The sequence below is a fragment of the Camelus ferus genome, chromosome 15 (assembly GCF_009834535.1).
Source record: "Camelus ferus isolate YT-003-E chromosome 15, BCGSAC_Cfer_1.0, whole genome shotgun sequence".
Lineage (NCBI taxonomy): Eukaryota > Metazoa > Chordata > Mammalia > Artiodactyla > Camelidae > Camelus > Camelus ferus.
In genome coordinates this window covers 19,706,837-19,723,857 of record NC_045710.1, presented here as the reverse complement: position 1 = coordinate 19,723,857, position 17,021 = coordinate 19,706,837, and the positions used below count along the sequence as shown (strand labels likewise).

Sequence of the window (17,021 nt, the reverse complement as noted above, 5' to 3'; positions counted from 1 at the left end):
TCCTTTTGCATCCCGTGAGAGCTATGATCTGTTCTTCAAATTCAGCAGGAATAACCAAAGTCTCCTGGTCTTTCCCGGGAATCTCATGTGCTTCAGACCATGCTGGGAGGCTCCCGGCTCCCGCAGCCCCAGCCATAGTGCCCTGACCCCACATGCCTCCCTGGTCTGTGTTCAGACCAGACCACCTACCCGGGAAGGTTTCTCCCACGTCAGGGGTCCAGAGAAGGAAGAGAGCCTCCCTCCCACCAGCCAGAGCAGCTCACCAGTTGGCGACATCCGTCGTCCACATGGCTGATCCAGAATGGAGCCTCTGGGCCTTTGGCTGTAGGGCAGGGGTTGGCTGTGGCCTGCCGTCACCAGCTCGCTGTGGGGCTGGGCTGTCAGCCACCCCCACACACTGCAAATGGGCTAATCGCTTCAGTAATGAGGGTGATGCACGAGAGTGTCCTGCTTGGCTGGCTCCCTGTTTACCTTTGATGGGCACCACCTAGGGAGAGGGCCAGGCGAGGGCGTGGGCAGTGGATGGGGGCTGACCTTCTGCCCCAGGGCCCGGATGCTGGGCCAGGCTGGGCCGGACGGGCAGCTCTGCGCCGAGGTCCAGCCATCAGGACAGCGAGGCCTGGGTCGGGCCCAGCCCGGAGGAAGTTTGTCACCTCAGGTCCTGTTTCCGGGGAGTGCCTGTGTGCCTCTCTTCGGGGAACTGCCGGCTGAGGCGGGCCAGCCTGTGGTTCCTTCTTTCCCTGATTCTGGAAGGACCTTATTTATAGCTGGATGGTTATGACCCAGAAGAGAAAAACCTGAGGAAAAGCATTTTCAAATTCCTAATTTTCTCCATTCTAACCCCTGCACATTTTCATACTGTCACATTTCTGAAAACAGCCTCCAACAAACCACAGAAATGTTTAGAAACTTGCCCCAGATCACACAGAGAGCAGGGGGTGAGGCCAGAATTTAATACTGGTTTTTCTGCTCCAAAGGCCAGTCCTCCTAACTCAAGACACTTCTTTACTTTTGTTCACTTCTATTGGTTCCTCGATTGACCACTGGAGTCTTCTTAGGTGCAAACGTGTGTGCCCAGGAACACCCAGGGCCATGGCCTTCATTGCAGGTGCTCCAGAGAGTGGCTGGAATCTCAGCGTGGTCTCCGTGGGAATCCCAGGTGCTTCCCCCTACTCCCCACTCCCTTTCTCTGCTCCTGGGAGCCACCTGGAGCCAAGTTTCCAATTGCTCCTCTCAGTTGATATTGAGATGGTGTTTTCTTAATCAGAGTGAGGCTCCAAGCCTCACTCTTGATCTTTAACCTTGGGTTCCTGTACCAGTCCCCTGCAGGCTGGCCACCCCAGTGCCCTCGCCCATCCCCAGGGTGGAGTGACCTCTTAAAACACCTTCCACTCACTTGTTTCCTCTGCCCTCCAACATGGCCTCTGCTCCCATCATTCTACCAGAAATACTCTAAGGTCAACAACTTGTTCAATCCAGTGGTCAGTGAGGTGCTCAGACCTCATCATGCTTGACATCTCAGCAGCATTTGACAGCTGACTGCCACCTCTAGTCTCAGAAAATGCTGCCCTTGGCTCCTGTGCTTCTGGCTTCCTGGTTTCTTCTCTCCAGCTCTTCTTTTTCAGCCTCCTTTGCCAGCTCCTCCTCTGCTGCTGGAGCTCCTCAGGACGCTGGCCTGAACCCTCCTCTCTGTCTCCCAAGGCGATCTCACCCCCACCCCCTACCCCAAGGCTTCATTTAAAATCTCTGTGTCGATGATTCATACATTTCAATTTCCAGCCAGCCTTCTCTTCTAACCTTCAAACCCCAACAACTCATTCATGGAATCAGCATTTTCACTTTGATGTTTCATAGGCACCTCAAACTCACGGCGTTAAGAACAACATCTAATCATTGCCCACTCACTTGCAGTCCTACCAGAAAGGGCAATAGTGGTTGTCTACAGACCCAAGAAGGAGCCTTGGAAAGTTGGCCTCCTCAGCCCCAAAAGATCCTTCTTTGCTGAGTCCCTTCAATTCTATGTCCTGATCACCTCATGTGCCACTCACCATTTTCCATCTTCACTGCCCAACCTGGGCCCATGTCACCATCTCTGCTCCCCTGAATGGCTGGAATAGCTGCTCCCATGTCTCCTTATGCTTGTTCCAGTCTTTTTTTTTTTCCCACACAGCAGCCTGAAGGATCTTTTCAAAGTGCAAACCTGATGTTGCACCCTCGTGTAAAACCCTTTGACTGTCCTTTGGATGAAGCCCAATCATCTTGGCACGGTTTACAAGGCCCTGCATGTCCCCCACTCTTCATCTCCAGCCTCAAGCTCCTCTCTCCCCTTTTTTTGGAACCTAGGCTCATTAGGCTCCTTTCTCTTCCTTGAACTTGCCATCCTTTTGCCACCTCGGAGCCTTTACCTGGAACTCTCAGGCCACATCAATACCCTTCCCACCTCTTGGCCTCACCAACTCTCCTTCCAGGCTCAGTGTAAATATTTCTTTCTAAAATGCTTTCCTTAGCCATGTCATTGTCAGGCATGGTCTCTGGGTTCCCTGGCCTGGCTTCTCATCCAATACGCAACGCCCTTGGAATTGTTTGTTCAAAGTCTAGCCTGTCTTTCTGACCATGAACTCCAGGAGAGCGAGGACCGAATGGTTTGCTGCTGTGTCCTCAGCACTTAGCACAGGGCCTGATGTCAGCAGATGCTCGGGAATTGCTACATCAATGAAGACACTGGCTTCATTCCAGTCATTCTCCGGAGCCCCTGGTGAACAGAATCCAGTCCTGCCCTCTCTGTAGCTGCATTACATCACTAAATTTTGTCAGCTATCCAAACACTGGCCAGTTGGAGTTGTCCCTTTTGCTGGAAGGGGTGTGACCCATACTCCATTTATCTTTGTAAACCCCCTGCACAGGCCATAACATAGTGGCTTTGCACACAGGAGGAAACTGTATGCCAAGAATTGCACTCTAGGGACCAAGAACAACACATTACCAAACAAAGGAAGGGAGCCTGGCTTGGCTTCTGCCTGGCCCAGGTACCCTCCTTTGCTTGAGAAATCTCTCAACATAGTCCTCCTAAAAACCCCAGAAAACCCTGAAAATTTCCCAACCTTGTAATTATGGCTTATGAACCAATAAGGACTGCCAAGTGGACATGAAGGTCAGAGTCTCCTCTGTTTCCAAAATCCCCCCTGATAGAATGCTTGCCAGTCAGAGACTGGGCATTTCTTCTTTCTTTCTCCATAAAACTTACTGTCCTTTCAGACGCCTCTGAAACTGACTGCACATGGTTCCCTTGTGGCAGCACATTTACAAATAAACAGCCTTGACTAATTTCGTCCTGGGTTTTCTTTGATTTTTGACTGTAATCTCAGTGCTGTGACCCAGATCCAGCCTCTCCTGCTTGTCACTGAGGACTGTGGCTCTTGTCCGTGTGTGGTGCCCACCAAGGCCCCTTCAACCTCATTGCCTGTGGACCATCCTCCACGTCGACAAGTCAGTCTGCCCTGGACCTCAACTCTGCTCTTTTTGTGTTGAGTTCTTTGGCTGTTTTATTCACTTGTCGAGTCCTGGGTGTTTATATTTGGTTCGTGCTCCCCTTTTGAGCTGCGTCCTTGGTGATTTGCTTTTGCCTGTCCCTTTTTGCCCTGGGTCTTTGAGTGTTATTATGTCATGAGGAGGAGGACCACACAGCAGGATGCAGCCATCATTGCTTTAAGCTGGCTGTTTGAGCCGGCCTCACAGACCGGAGAGTTAGCCCGATCAGTACCCTCTGAGGGCAACCTTTGCTGTAAGTCACCAAGAAAACCAGATGAGAACGTCCTCGCATCCTGGCTGTTTCTCCTGAGAGCTTGGTTCTGATTTGGAGACAGCACCCTCTCTCTCTGATGTATTCCACCTGCCAGGGACTCAGATAGTTGGATCTGTGTCCAGATGCGGCCGATCGTTAGGTCAGGGGCCTGAGACCTAATAAGTTGAAGCTGTTCGTAAGTTGTATGATTAACTTCAACTGACGGGAACAAGGAGTCTCCTCCATGTAATCTGTGTCCCCCTCCAGCAGAACTTCACCAAGAATGATTTGACTGGGCCTTCAGTGGACACTTTGGGGGAACACTTAAGTTAACTAGAACTGCTTATTTGAGAGGTACCTTAGAACAAAACCCAAACAAAATTCCCTAGGCCCAATGAGTAGTGTGTTTTGGTTGGTACCCTGATGCTTCTAAGCAGAATTCCAATTCTAAAACTCCAATTCTCTGAATAATTTTTTTTGGTCAAGGCTAAACAAGGAACTTGATGACTTAAAACATAAACTATCTGGGATAAAAGCGTCCCCTTTATTAACCCCCGCCTCCAATACCCCACCTCTCCAACATACACTCTCTTCCACTCAGGCGGATCTGACCCCCAGCCCTCTAACCTTTTCCCTCCGCTTGCCTGGATTTCTTGCCTTTTCTTAATAAGCCCCTTGACACTCCAAAACATTAGTTTCCTTTAAAAATGCATCCTGTTTGAGAATCACACACACCACCTGCCGTAGAGTTTGAACTCTGGTCTCAGCTCGACTAAGAACTGTTGTCCCAGATTTCTCCAAACCCTGATAAGACAGAGGCCTCCTTCGGAGAATTCCGACTCTCCCAGGAGCCTATGATCTAGGCTTGCCAGATCTCTGCCAACTAATTCACACATTGGAAGGAAGATTAAATGCTAAATTAGCAAAAGAGACAAATCTAGGGTCAGACTTAAGGGATCCCCGCATGCGTGCTAAACCAACAGGCATCAAGAGAGTCCAGAAAAGAGGCCGGAATTTACTAAAAGTGATTTCTGGGACCTTCCCTGTAAAAATTAATTGGAATCAAGAGAATGAGAAGACAAGACACAAACAGAAAATATTTGCAAATGACTTATCTGATATAAGACTGTCATCCAAAATATAAAAAGAATCCATAAAACTCAACAATAAGAATATGAACAACCTAATTTAAAAACTGGGCGAAAGTCTTGAATGGATACCTCACCACGGAAGAGATACAAATGGAAAATGAGCACATGCAAACATGCTTAACATCATACGTTATTAGGGAAATGCAGACTAAAATCCACCACACACCTATTCTAGCCAAAATATAAAACACTGATGGCACCAAAAGCTGGTGAGGAGGTGGAGCAAAAGAAACTCTCGTTCATTGCTGGTGGGAATGCAAAATGGTCCAGCCACTTTGGAAGACAGTTTGGCAGTTTCTTATGAAACTAAACATACTCGTACCATACAATCCAGAAATCATACTCCTTGATATTTACTCAAAAGGCTACATACTGTATGATTCTAACTATGTGATATCCTGGAAAAGACATAACTGTGGACTCTGGATAATCATGACACGGCAGCGTGGGTTCATGGACTGTAACAGATGCACCAGTCCGGTGAGGGATGTTGATGCCAGGAGAGGCTGTGCGCATCAGGGGCCACAGGGTACATGGGAACTCTCTGTACTTTCTTCTCACTTTTGCTGTGAACTTAAAACTGCCCTAAAAAATAAAGTCTATTTGAAAAATTAAATGACACAAAATCGATTAAATCTTGACTCAGTGTGGTAAGCAGAGAAAAGATGAATCAAAAGGAGATTTTAGGGACAGACTAGAAATTACTTTCCAGCAAGATTCAGGAGTCAGTCTCAAAGCTGATGTAACAGTTCAAACCCGAAATCAGAGACCTGGTTTGCAAGTAAAAAGTCAAATGGGAGGTAGGCCCACTGTCTAAACTATAACACCTAGTGGAATACTTTGAAGGGTCTTGGAGATAGAAACAACATAAAACTCAAAATAAATGCGTGACTTTGTAGGTAAAGATCCTGTAAACAGAAGGGACATTGGGGAAAAAAAAAAAAAAAAAGATGGTGCTTCTGCACCCTGTCTTGTTAGGAACCGCCTTCCTGGTGTCCAATGCAGTTGCCTGGAGGCAGGCCTCTTCCTAGGCGACACTCCCAGACCTGAATTCCTTGCAGCTTGACTCAGAAGTCCTGGCTAGGAAACTGCTGCCTCCTCTTAGAGGTCCCTGGGTTGACTGCTGCCTAAATTATGGCTGAGACAGAAGCACTGGACCTGGAGCTGGACCTCAAAAGCCCTGCCAACCCTCTGCCCACTGTCTTCTGGGCTCAATCCACCCACGGCTGGAGCCAAGCCCCTGGGCCTCCCCAGTTGCCCTGCGTGGTCCTGGGGAACCATTCTGTTCTGGTCTGAGTTCTCAGCTCCACTCTACATACCAATCTCAGCTGGCAATGGTCGGCTGAAAGTGTGTAGATAGGATGGTCAGAAAGGACATTAGAATTGAAAGAGAGCTCAGAGGATCTAGTTTTCCACTCAAAATACAGTCTAGGACCAGCAACGCTGGCATCATCTAGGAGCTTGTTAGAAAGCTGGATTTGGAGGCTCACCCAGGATCTTCTGAATCAGGAAGTGGATTTTAAGGAGGTCCCTGGACGTTTTGTGTGCACTTTAGAGTTAGAAGCCCTGGTCTAGAACAGTGGCTCTCAAACTTTGCTGCATATTAGAATTGGGGTGCTTTAAAAACGGACGGAGCAAGCGCCCTGTCCCAGACCAACAGAATCAGACTCTCTGGGAGTGGGGCCCAGGCGCCGTTCTGGTTGGCGTTGTTTAGTTGTGGTGGTGGTGGTGGCTGTGTTTAGAGCTTCCCAGGCGATTCAGATGAGAAGCCCCGGGTTTATGACCCTGTGGCATCCCAGCCCTTTTGTTTTAGAGGAGGGAAAAGAGGCCTAGAGAAGGGAAGTGGACTCAAACCCAGGGCTTCTGACTGCTGGTGCAGGGCTTCCCCACCACCCCGACTTGTGTGCCTTCTCATCACGTGAGTCCTGTCGGAGCCCCTCCTGACCACTGAGACTTGCCAACATCGACTCCTGTAGCATTCCAGCTCTTTTGAACAAAGCATCTGTTGTTTGAAATATTGGAAAGTCTTTGTCTGTCACAAGGGAAGTGGTTGAATAGCTGTGGTATAGCCACATGATGGAATACTACACTGCAACGAAAAAGAGTTTGGGTGGCCCACCCCTACCAGCCAAGCTTTTCAGGGTAAGACATTTTGAGTGAAGAAACTAAGAAGCAAAATGTATATATGGTGAGAGATCTTTTTTTGGTAAAAAAAAATAAGAAAACAAACCAAAAACCAACCAATAAAATACTACATTTGTCCTGTGAGGACTGGTGGAGCCAGAGAGATTCTGTGCGGCCAAGCCAAGGTGCAGAAAACCATGGATAAAAGAACCTCAGTGATTAGAGGCTCCACAGTGGCCAGAGCCTCTCCCTCCAGACCAGCCAGCTCTGCAGGCTGCGGGACCTGAGGGCAGGGCGCCAGGCAGGTCCTTCCCTGCCCTCCCGCCCCTTCTTTCCTGTCCCCTCCCTGCAGGAGCAGCAGAGCTCCCCCAGAGGGGGCAAAGGAGGTGGAGAGAGCATAGACCATTGATTTCCTTCTGCCTCCTCAACTTCCCCAGCACGACTGGGTCGGGGGAGACGCTTTCAATGCAACAGAGCTGGGAGTTTTGATATCTCTCCCACAGCACTGGATATTTTGTTATAAGAGAGCAACCAGAAAATCATGGGAGCAGCCTGGGTTTCCCTGCAGGGAAGAATGGATCCAAAGAAACATTTGCAGGAGCTGATGAAAGAGAATAGAGGTGCTTTGTGCATGTGCCGTATGTCCAGCCTGGTCAGCGCTGCAGTCACCTGGGTTTCTACCTGCCTACGGAGTCAGTAGCCCATGCTTCCACAGGCAAGAACAGCCTCCTCCTTGTGTCCAGCCTGGGGCTTCTCTTTATCTCGTTCGGTCGCACTCTGTGGTCCAGCTTGTCCAACCTGAAAAATTTCCCCTGCTTCCTTTGAAGATTTCAAAACTCAGATGTCACACAAGTGCCTCATCTACACCCCAGATCTTTCCCGGAACCAGACCTCGCCTGTGTGCGGTGTGGCCCCTGCCTAGGAGCCCAGCCAGCCCCAGGGCCTCTGGAATAGCAGTACCTGGTAACAGTCCCCTCCCCCGGGGCGCTCAGAGCCCCCAGGCCTGGCCACTGCTGAGCACAGCCTGGAGGAGGAGCCTTCTCTCTCTGAGCTCATCTCAGCTGCTTCTGCCAATAAGACCCCACCTGCCCAGAGGCTCCAAGGCGCCGAGGCTCCCTGTAATTGTCCTGGTCAGCAGGTATCTTGAAAGAAGATGTGTCTGTATCTGGGGTGTGTGGTAGTGATTTAAAGAAAACATAAGAACTGCCCACCTTGTGATAAAGGCTCAAAGTGCACTCTCCTTCCTCTTGTCTCATATTGCCAGGAAACAAAGCAATTCTTCCCCCAATTTCAAGGCCAGGTCCCTTGGTCAGTATCTTTTCTTCTCCTGTGACCATCACTTCCCTGGAGCTTTGTGCTCCAGGCCCTCTTACCCTCCCCTGGCCCCCACTCCACTGCCCTCAACGCTGGGCCCAGGTGCTCGCACTTTGCCCAGACGTGTGTCCTGGGACAGCACATGTCTGCCCCGTAGCTTGGTGGCTGGAACCCAGGAGCAAGGCCTCACGTGCTTCCTGAGCTACTTCTAGGTGCCCCTTGAGACCCCTGACCTCCTGGAGCTTATATTCCTAGGCACGCAGAGAGGGAAACATGAATTCGTTTTACAAATGCACATAAAATGACAACAGGGAAACTTGCGGCCAAGGGATCTCTCCCGGGCTCACTTCCAGGCTCTGTGATTAGCGGGACCTTGGGAAAGGCCAGGTGGCTGCAGTGCAGAGTGAAGAGAAGTTGAGGCAGGAGAGGTTGGAGGGGCTGTTTGGGCCTCATAGGCCTTGGGAACATCGGAGCCCTTATCTCAAGAGAAACGAGGAGCTAATAAAGGGTTGTAAATGGGAGACACAGGCTCTGCCTAATGTTTTAAAAAGGGGGCTGATGGAGTATGGACCATAGGGAGACAAGGAGGGAAGCTGGGAGACCAGTCAGGAGGCTGTTACTCCCTGAGCAGGAGATGGAGAGGCTGATGGTGGCGCAGATGGACAGAAGTATGCAGGGAGATGTGCAGGAAGTGGAACTGATGGACTATATCTAAGAGGGGAGCAAAACCGATGCCTCGATTTTCTAACCTGCCTGCTGGCACAGACGGTGGTTTGTGCACTGAGTAGGGATCGGTGGGCAGGGATGAGGTTTTTGGAAGAATACTGAGAGAAGTCATACATTCAGGTCTGGACACTCAAAAGATGCCAAAGAGGTAGTGGGTAGATTGATCGAAAACTCGGAAGAAAGTTCTGGGAGTCAGATGGCCACTCCAGATGCGGTGAAATGGGTCTGCCCAGGGAGAGAGGCTAGAGGGGGAAAAAGAGAAAAATCCCATGGCTGCATCCTAAGGAACTCTGATATGTAACGGCCTCCCAGAGATGAAAAAACCTACAAAAGAGACAAAGAAAAACTGGCCAGAGAAGTAGAAGAGGAGTCATGGAGAGGAGAGTGTTTCCAACATGAAGATGTGCTGAGAAGCCGAGGATGTGAGGGCTGGGACACTGGCTTTTAACAAAGGGGGTTGTTGCTGGTCTTTGTGGTGTTTTCTTCAGAGCCTCAGCTCAGCTCTGCACTCCTGAGGGCACCTATGCCTCACCTGGGACTTCTGTTTGCCAGTCAACAGAGTAAGAAGTTTGGGTCATCACCAAGGTCCCTCCCCGCTGAGCATCATTCCAGCTTCATTCGTGATGGCTGAACCATCATGGTGGCGGCATGCTTCAGCTCCTGCCTGCCCGGCCCCCTGCCTGTATTTCATCACATCCTCTGGGTACATTTTGGGGTCACATTCCTAGAGCCACAGCACCCATGTGTGGGTGGACGGAAATTCTTATTCATTAGACATTCTGTGAGTGCTGGGCCTTCTACGAGCCAATTTTACATATGATGTAGGAGACAGAAAAGCTATGTGATCCCTACCCTCAAAGACCTTATCTCTTTGGGGGGCTAAGATGAACACACACAAAAAATAAAGCCTAGAGACGGCAAGTGGGAGGAAAGAGCACTTAAGTGTACGCAGAGCCACCGAGTGGAGCGCGAGGGGTGGGCCCCTGAGGGAAAGCTGCTTGGAGCAGCAAACCTTGAGCCTGGTCTAGAAAAACCACTGTGTGGTGATCAGAAGAGCCTGAGCGAAGGCATGGAGGTGAGCCCTGGGCAGACCCATAAAGAGGTGGCCAGCAGGTCTGATGGGGTGGGGTGGGGTGGGGATGCCCAGAGGTGAGGTACTATGGGCGTCACTGTTTCAGCCTGGGTCCAGGGCACAGACCCTGGCCCAGGGCACAGACCAGACCTGCCACAGGTGCCTCAAGGGACCTGTGAGAGCAGACATCATCCCCTAGAGACCTGCTCCCCCAAGAGTCCCTTCAGCCTGACCACAGACTCAGGACTCACAGCACAGCACAGCCAGGGCAGGGACTGGGGAAAGTATTTGAGAATCATCTGTGGTTCTCACCGGCCTCTGTCCCTTCCTAATCCCCCCAACCAGTCCACAGAGAGCCATTTCTCACCCTGACCAGTCACACGTCCTCTTCTCCCTCTTCTCCTCGGCCTCATGCTCAGCCCCTCACTCTCCTCCCTGGGGACTAGGGGCTGCTGAGCTCCATCCTGAGGTCTGCCTGCTGCACCTTCAGCCCCAGACAAGCTTCTCTGGGCAGCTCCTCCCCAAGAAACTCCACTGCCCACACGAGGGAGGCAACTCTGCCCCTTTCCTCTTGCCTCCAGCCCACATGTCCAACTGCCCTCCTTCTTCCTCCACGGACTTGCATCTTCCTTTCTCTGCCATCACTTCTTCTCTTTGTCATGTGGCCTCCTCCCTCCAGCACTGATCCCTGTGGCCTTCTGGAAGGGGCACAAACCCTGGCCCAGGTCCTCAAGGCCTTCCACAAAGAACCTAAACCTTCCCTTCTCCCCTTACCTAAGAGACTCCCTTTGAGCAAACCACACATTTCTGGTACCATGCTGCCTTCCCATCTCTGTTCAGGCTGTAACTTCAGCCTGAAACACCTTCCTTCTGTTTCCATCTAACAAGCTCCCTCCTGCTCTCCAGATTCATCTCAAACTCCATCTGTCTCATGGGGCAGCCCAGCAAAACACGTACAGCTATGCTCCTTGGGGTCAGAATCATCTGACCTTAATCTGCTTGGCTTTGCAGCTGTGTGACCTTGGGCAAGTAGCTTCATGTCTTCTGAGCCTGTTTCCCAATCTATACAAGGAAGTGCCAATCCATACCTGAGCAAAGTCAGGATGAGGTGAAGCCTGGTGTACGAAGTGATCGATGCGGCACCTGACTCCCAACAGAGACTCAGGAATGTTTACTCTGGGAGCTTATTTCCAGACCCCTCCTACCAGCTGTGATCTCACTCTCCTTTGAAGATCTAGAACATTTTGGGTGTCTCTGTCAGCACCCACATTGGCCAACTATTATAGGTGGCAAACTTCCCAAAGCAGGAACTTTTTTTTGTGACCCTTTGGATCCTACGCAGAAAGTATCTGTTGAATGGAAATGAGGATGGACCCGTCATGACCCATCCTAGGGAAGTCCAACACCTCCCTGTGGCTGGAGATGCTCCCAAACCAACAAAAACCAGCAGGTGCCTTCCCACTTCAAAACTAGCTCACCGTCCGGTCACACACCTCATCCCAATGCACTGGGCCACTTTTGCCACTTCTCAGTTCCTCCTGTCGCTTCAACACGACGATCTTGGGTAGGAATAGGCCTAGCTGAGCAGAGAAAACCCCCAACAATGGCCAAAGAAGCTGTGCCCAAGTGGGTCCTGCCTCACCAGGAGTGCCCATCAACATGGCCTCATCTCTGTGTGCTGTGCTGATGGTATACCACACTCTGGGACTTTCCTTCCCAAGGCCCGTGGTGTTCTCTCCCACCAGCTGACTTCAGATGGAGCCACCTCCATCCAGTAGAGATGTTAGCGTTGGTGGTCCCCAGTGAGAGAGAAGCAGGCTCTCAAGGCAGCTCACAATTGCCCACCTCCTCCCAACAACCTTCAAGCTCGGCCTACAGAGGAAGACAGTGCCGAGGGTGCAGCCCTGCCACCGCCTTCCTCATCCCAGGACAATAGGTGTCAACTTACAGATGTCCAGACAACTCAAGGCAAAGAGAATCTGTTTTGAGTGGCAGAGCAGAGTCTTTCCTTATTCAACCCCTCTTCCTCTGGGATGACAGACCGAAATGATCAGACCGCCCAGGGGTACCATCCACACACGGAGACAGGGTAAGCTCTTGGCCAAGGGGACTGGACCTTCCTGGAAAGCTGAGTGGGGAATGGGTTCATCAGTAGGCCAGCAGCCTCCCCAGCCTAGCAGATTCTCTAGAACCCCAAGATAAATTCCCATCTCTGCCTCTGAAAAACCACCCTGCCATCCCCCTACCGTCCTTGGTGTCCCTCCTCTGGCCAGGCCTGGTGGTACTATGTGTCTCCCCCTCAGAAGAACTTATCCCCAGTCTTTTGCTGTCCCAACACAGACACAGAGCTCCTGGGCCTCTCTATAGCCCCAATTGCCAGCACATATTGGCACACAGTAGCTGCTCAATAAAAATTTATTGAAATAAATGAAACCATGAATTAGGATGCAGACTGAGATTTCAAATTTAAGCTTCTCCCATTAATGCAAGGAAGAAGTAAGATGAAGCCTCCTTCTTCTGATATCCCAACCTCTGTCTGAGAATCTCAGTCTCCTGTCCTCCAGGCACCAAACCTCCACCATCAGACTCCTTCTTGTCCTTCCCACCAGGCAGCCCTCCCCGACTACCCAGGTCCCAGGGACCATTTTCCTCTCTGAACCCACAAGCCCTGGTTGCCTGGGCCCTTTACTTGGTATTTGATTTGTCCTATTTTGCTTCCTAATTATTTGTGAGTTTGATTTCCATTCCTATCCAGGACTGCAAACTCCAAAAGGGCAGCCAGGCTGGGTTCTGCTTATTTGCATCCCCCAAAGAAGCAACACAGGATGTGGCCCAAAGTCAGCATTTTATAAATTAGTAAAATGACTGAGTGAGTTGATAATGGCTTAATTTCCAAGGGGAGGAGGGTTTCCACATTATCATGCAACTCCGTACATGACTATGGGGCACAGTGAACCTCTTGTGTCTTCTCCAGAGCACATGTGCCCAAAGCACACACAAGAGTGTCCCACACTCTCCTCAGTGTGCACAGGACACTCTGGGTCCCTCAAATCCCCATGCCTTCAGAGTGCCCTCTTCTCCTACATGTGTTTCTTTCACAACACTAGTGCTGGGGAAAGAGCTCAGGGACCAAGAGTGGGAACCCAATGTCATCCAGCTTTGGTCCTGACTCGCTGGGAGGTTTGGCCGTATAAACCTCACATTTCTATACCTCTTCCCTTTTCTTCTCTGTCCCTTTATTGTTACCATAAACCACATCTTTCGGTCTGGCATATAGGTGTTCTTTTTGATGATCTTTGCTTTCCCTAAGGGTTGCAAAGTGGCTGCCACATCTCCAAGCATCCCATGTTTATATAACAATGTCCAAAGGCAGGAAAGAAACACAGCGTTTTGGTGCATGTCCTTCTGGTTTTTTGTCAGAGGAAATCATTCCCAGAGGTCTCTAGCTGACTCCTCCCCAGGATTCACTTAGAAGAACTGGGTCATTTCAGGAAGATGGGATTACCATGTCTGGCCTAGATCAAGCATGACTCATCTCCGAGGGCTGGTACCATCTTCCTTGAGCATACTGTTGATCAATATGTAAGCAAAATTGGGATTCTGCTCCCGAGGTAGAAAGGAGTAATGGCTATTAGACAGGCAGCCAGAGATGTCTCCCACATCGCCAGGAGTCTTAGACCCAAGTAGGTTTCATCCAGTTGGGAAAACAATAAAACCTGTTCAGCGGAGTACCAGGCCATTCATCTTATGTGGAAAATGCATTTTGAAAACCTGCACATTTTAAAGCTCATGCAAATTAAAACCAATCCTGACTGTGTACAGTAGTAGTTTCTGTTTACTAGCTAAAGCTGTAACACCATGTGGCAACAGCATAAACAGTTTATAATTCACTTGGCCCGCCAGGTTTCAAATTCTGCACTTTGTGAAGAATTTTTAAAAGTTTTGGGGACTCACATTATTTCATGTATTACATATAAATGAAGGCTTTATTAATATTTTTATTACTATTTTCAAATAAAATTGTATCTTAAAATTGATTAATATTTTATGCAAATGTTCTACTTGGTGTGAAATACGAAACTCTCACAAAAGTGAGTTCATTGATCAGTCCAGCTGTGAAGTGTGTGAGTGGTGGGTTGGGCTGAGGAGCAGTCGGGGTTCATTTACGCAAAGCACAGGGAGGATGACCTGAAACAAAGGAACTATGAACCAGCAACTAGATTTTAAACAAATTACCCTCTGCCTCAGTTTTTCTCATTTGGCTGGTTAGCTGGTTGAAAGGCCCCTTTTTACTCTAAAAGTCCGTGATTCTGTGGATCTCACAATGAGCCAAAAATTTTAGGATAAGCAATTACGTTTTTACCCTGTCTTGCATGTTTTCTATCTGAAATTACACAAAAGCATTTTCATGTTCACTACTTTGCAAATACCTAAGCAAATACAGTTATTAGGAAGGAGAGTTTGAAGTCACTCAGGAAGCCAGAGGCCAAGGAAAGCCGGATTCCCTCCTCCTCCGAGCAGCCGGTAATGCTGACAAGGCAGGAATGTTCCCGCCCCCTGTAGGGACAGAGAATTCATTCACGGAGGGGGGGGGGGAGTGTGGGCAGAGGCTCCTTTCAAGCCTTCCTCCACTTGGTACACCAGGCTCAACTGCTCTCTCCGACCGCCCAGGAGCGCAGGCCAGCTCCCTCTGGCTGCTCAGATAACAGAGCTGTTTTCCCGGGTTTGATCCTGGCTCCAGCAGTGACTTGAGAACTATCTGTAGAGACTGAAGTAAGAGGAGGGTGGGCCAGGCTCCCCCGAGCCCCAGCCCCCAAGGCCCCCTGCTCCGCAGGGAGAGAAGGAGACCTGAGGGTCATGGGGCTTTGGTCTAGCCTGGACACTGTTGCCTGACACAAATTTTTTTTTAATGCTGAATTCATTGATATTTTATTTTATTTTATTATTATTTTTAGTAGTTGCATAGTAGTTGACATTTTAAAATGAGATGATTCTCTATTTAAAACTTCAAATTTCTGGCTTCTCTGGAAGAAGTTGATGATCTGGATGAGGGCCCACATTCCTGCGTGGTGATAATTGGCTTGAGCAGAGTAAGTCCCTCCTCCCTTACGTGGAGCATGTGAGGCTCGTGGCCCATCCCCATCGCAGCTCCCACCACTCATTCCCTGAAACACTTGAGATTTGTTGCGATTTGCTTGCGGCTGAGACTCCCTGGGGCAGCTATTGAATATTTAGTTCTTCCTGGGTGGGCTCTCCTTATGCCTCCTGGCCTCATTCCTTCCAGGACACCACCTGGTGCATTTCCCCCAAGGGAACATGCTCTAGGGGGTGGGATGCCTTCCCTCCAGTATTTGCACTTGAAGGACCATCTCTGCTCTGATGTGGGCTATTAAAAATCCTGGGCAGCATTATTAGCCACCAACCACTCAGGTCACGGGAGTTGAGAGTCTCTGTTCTCTGCCCTCATACTCCACGCAGGAGTCCAGAGGCCATTTCTGAAGGCTAGTGTTTTCAGAGAGGCATTGACCAGTCAGAGACCTACCTGCGTCAGGAGGACGGTGAGCTGGAGGTGAAGGGGCAGGAAATCACACTACATCAAGAAGGACTGATGGAGCTGGGGGTGTTCAGCAGAGGAAAGAGAGGACCCAGGCAATGCGATGCCTTCCTTTGAACCCAGGAAGGGCGGTCGTGTGAGAAAAGGGCTAAATTATTACTACTGTAAATAGCACTGATACAATCACTGCTAATAATACTAGAAATAAATATTTATCTGGTGCTTACTATGTGCCAGGCATTATTGCAAGAAGACACACTGACTAACTTTGATGCAAAAAAAATAACAAATGGAAACATAGGAAGATGGAGTTTTGTTTAATCAATGGTGCCCAAGGATGGAAGGGGCTGCACATGTAAGTAGTGAGCTCGCTGTCTCTGGAGAAATGCAAGCAGAGACTGGAGTCCACTGAGATTCATCAAAAGGGTGGTTGTATTCAATGATTCTTAAGGTCTCTTTCACCCCTGACATTCTGTGATTCAAATATTTTAACTTCAGGAATCTTCCATGGGGACCGAGTCAGGAGGGGTGGAGTGCTGGGTTCATAGATCAGAGAACCAAGGAATGAAGAGGTGAACTCAGCACGATGTCTCTCAGTGTCAGGAAGGTGAGTCTGTCTGAGGTCAGGTCAAGAAGGACAAAGTGTACATTTACATAACTGTGCTCTGAAGTTCGTACGTGCAAATCTTTGGGAATGGATAGATATGCCAAGATAATCAGTTGTGTAAGAGACTTCTTGGGACCATTGTGCGGCTCACCACCCTTGAGAATCAGACAGACCAAAGCTGATTAGCTTATGTTGTTAGAGTGGTGTTTTCCAAACTGCTGGTTACAACCCATTGGTGGGTTATGAAATCAGTTTGGTTGGTTGTAACCAGCATTAAAAAAAAAAAAATCAGAATGCATCACAACTAATGATGTAATTAGTACAAACTTTTTCATTAAAGGTTAATTTCAATAATGCCTGAGTGTATGTATCATATATGTATGTGCAATGAGTTAGGATGTGAAATTGGTGAATATAAACCAACCTCCTGGACCAACCTCTGATGGAGGACAGAAGGAACGAAAGTACCACTAAACTGAGAAGGCATCTTGAAACCGAAAGATGAGGCAGGCAGCTCCATATAATCAATGAATCAGTTCATTCTAGAGTAACTTAACTCCCAGGGTGGGGTCTGGATCAGGCAGACAAGGATCCGGAAGCACTTGCAGCTGCACTCCGTGCTGCCAAGGGGCCACTGGGACAATTTTATAGTTAACCTAGGGTGGGCGGTAGGGGCTTGGAAATAGGATACG

The 17,021-nt window shown here is 49.4% G+C and overlaps 1 protein-coding gene across 5 annotated transcripts in view; it reads right to left on the bottom strand.

Moving 5' to 3' along the window:
• The window catches only part of PLB1 (phospholipase B1), a 169,512-nt gene that overhangs the window by 120,227 nt on the left and 32,264 nt on the right, over positions 1 to 17,021 (bottom strand). For 2 of the 5 annotated variants that reach the window (XM_032497271.1, XM_032497272.1), the window contains exons 1-2: positions 1,397 to 1,454; positions 264 to 487 (exon numbers count right to left, since the gene is read on the bottom strand). The exons of 1 other annotated variant lie outside the window; for it this stretch is intronic. In XM_032497271.1, the coding sequence (XP_032353162.1) occupies positions 264 to 289 (26 nt within the window). In that variant the 5' untranslated portion in view covers positions 290 to 487; positions 1,397 to 1,454. Of the gene's footprint in view, positions 1 to 189; positions 488 to 1,396; positions 1,455 to 17,021 lie in introns of those variants that run through there. 2 more of the 5 variants (XM_032497274.1, XM_032497273.1) reach the window with 1 other exon arrangement.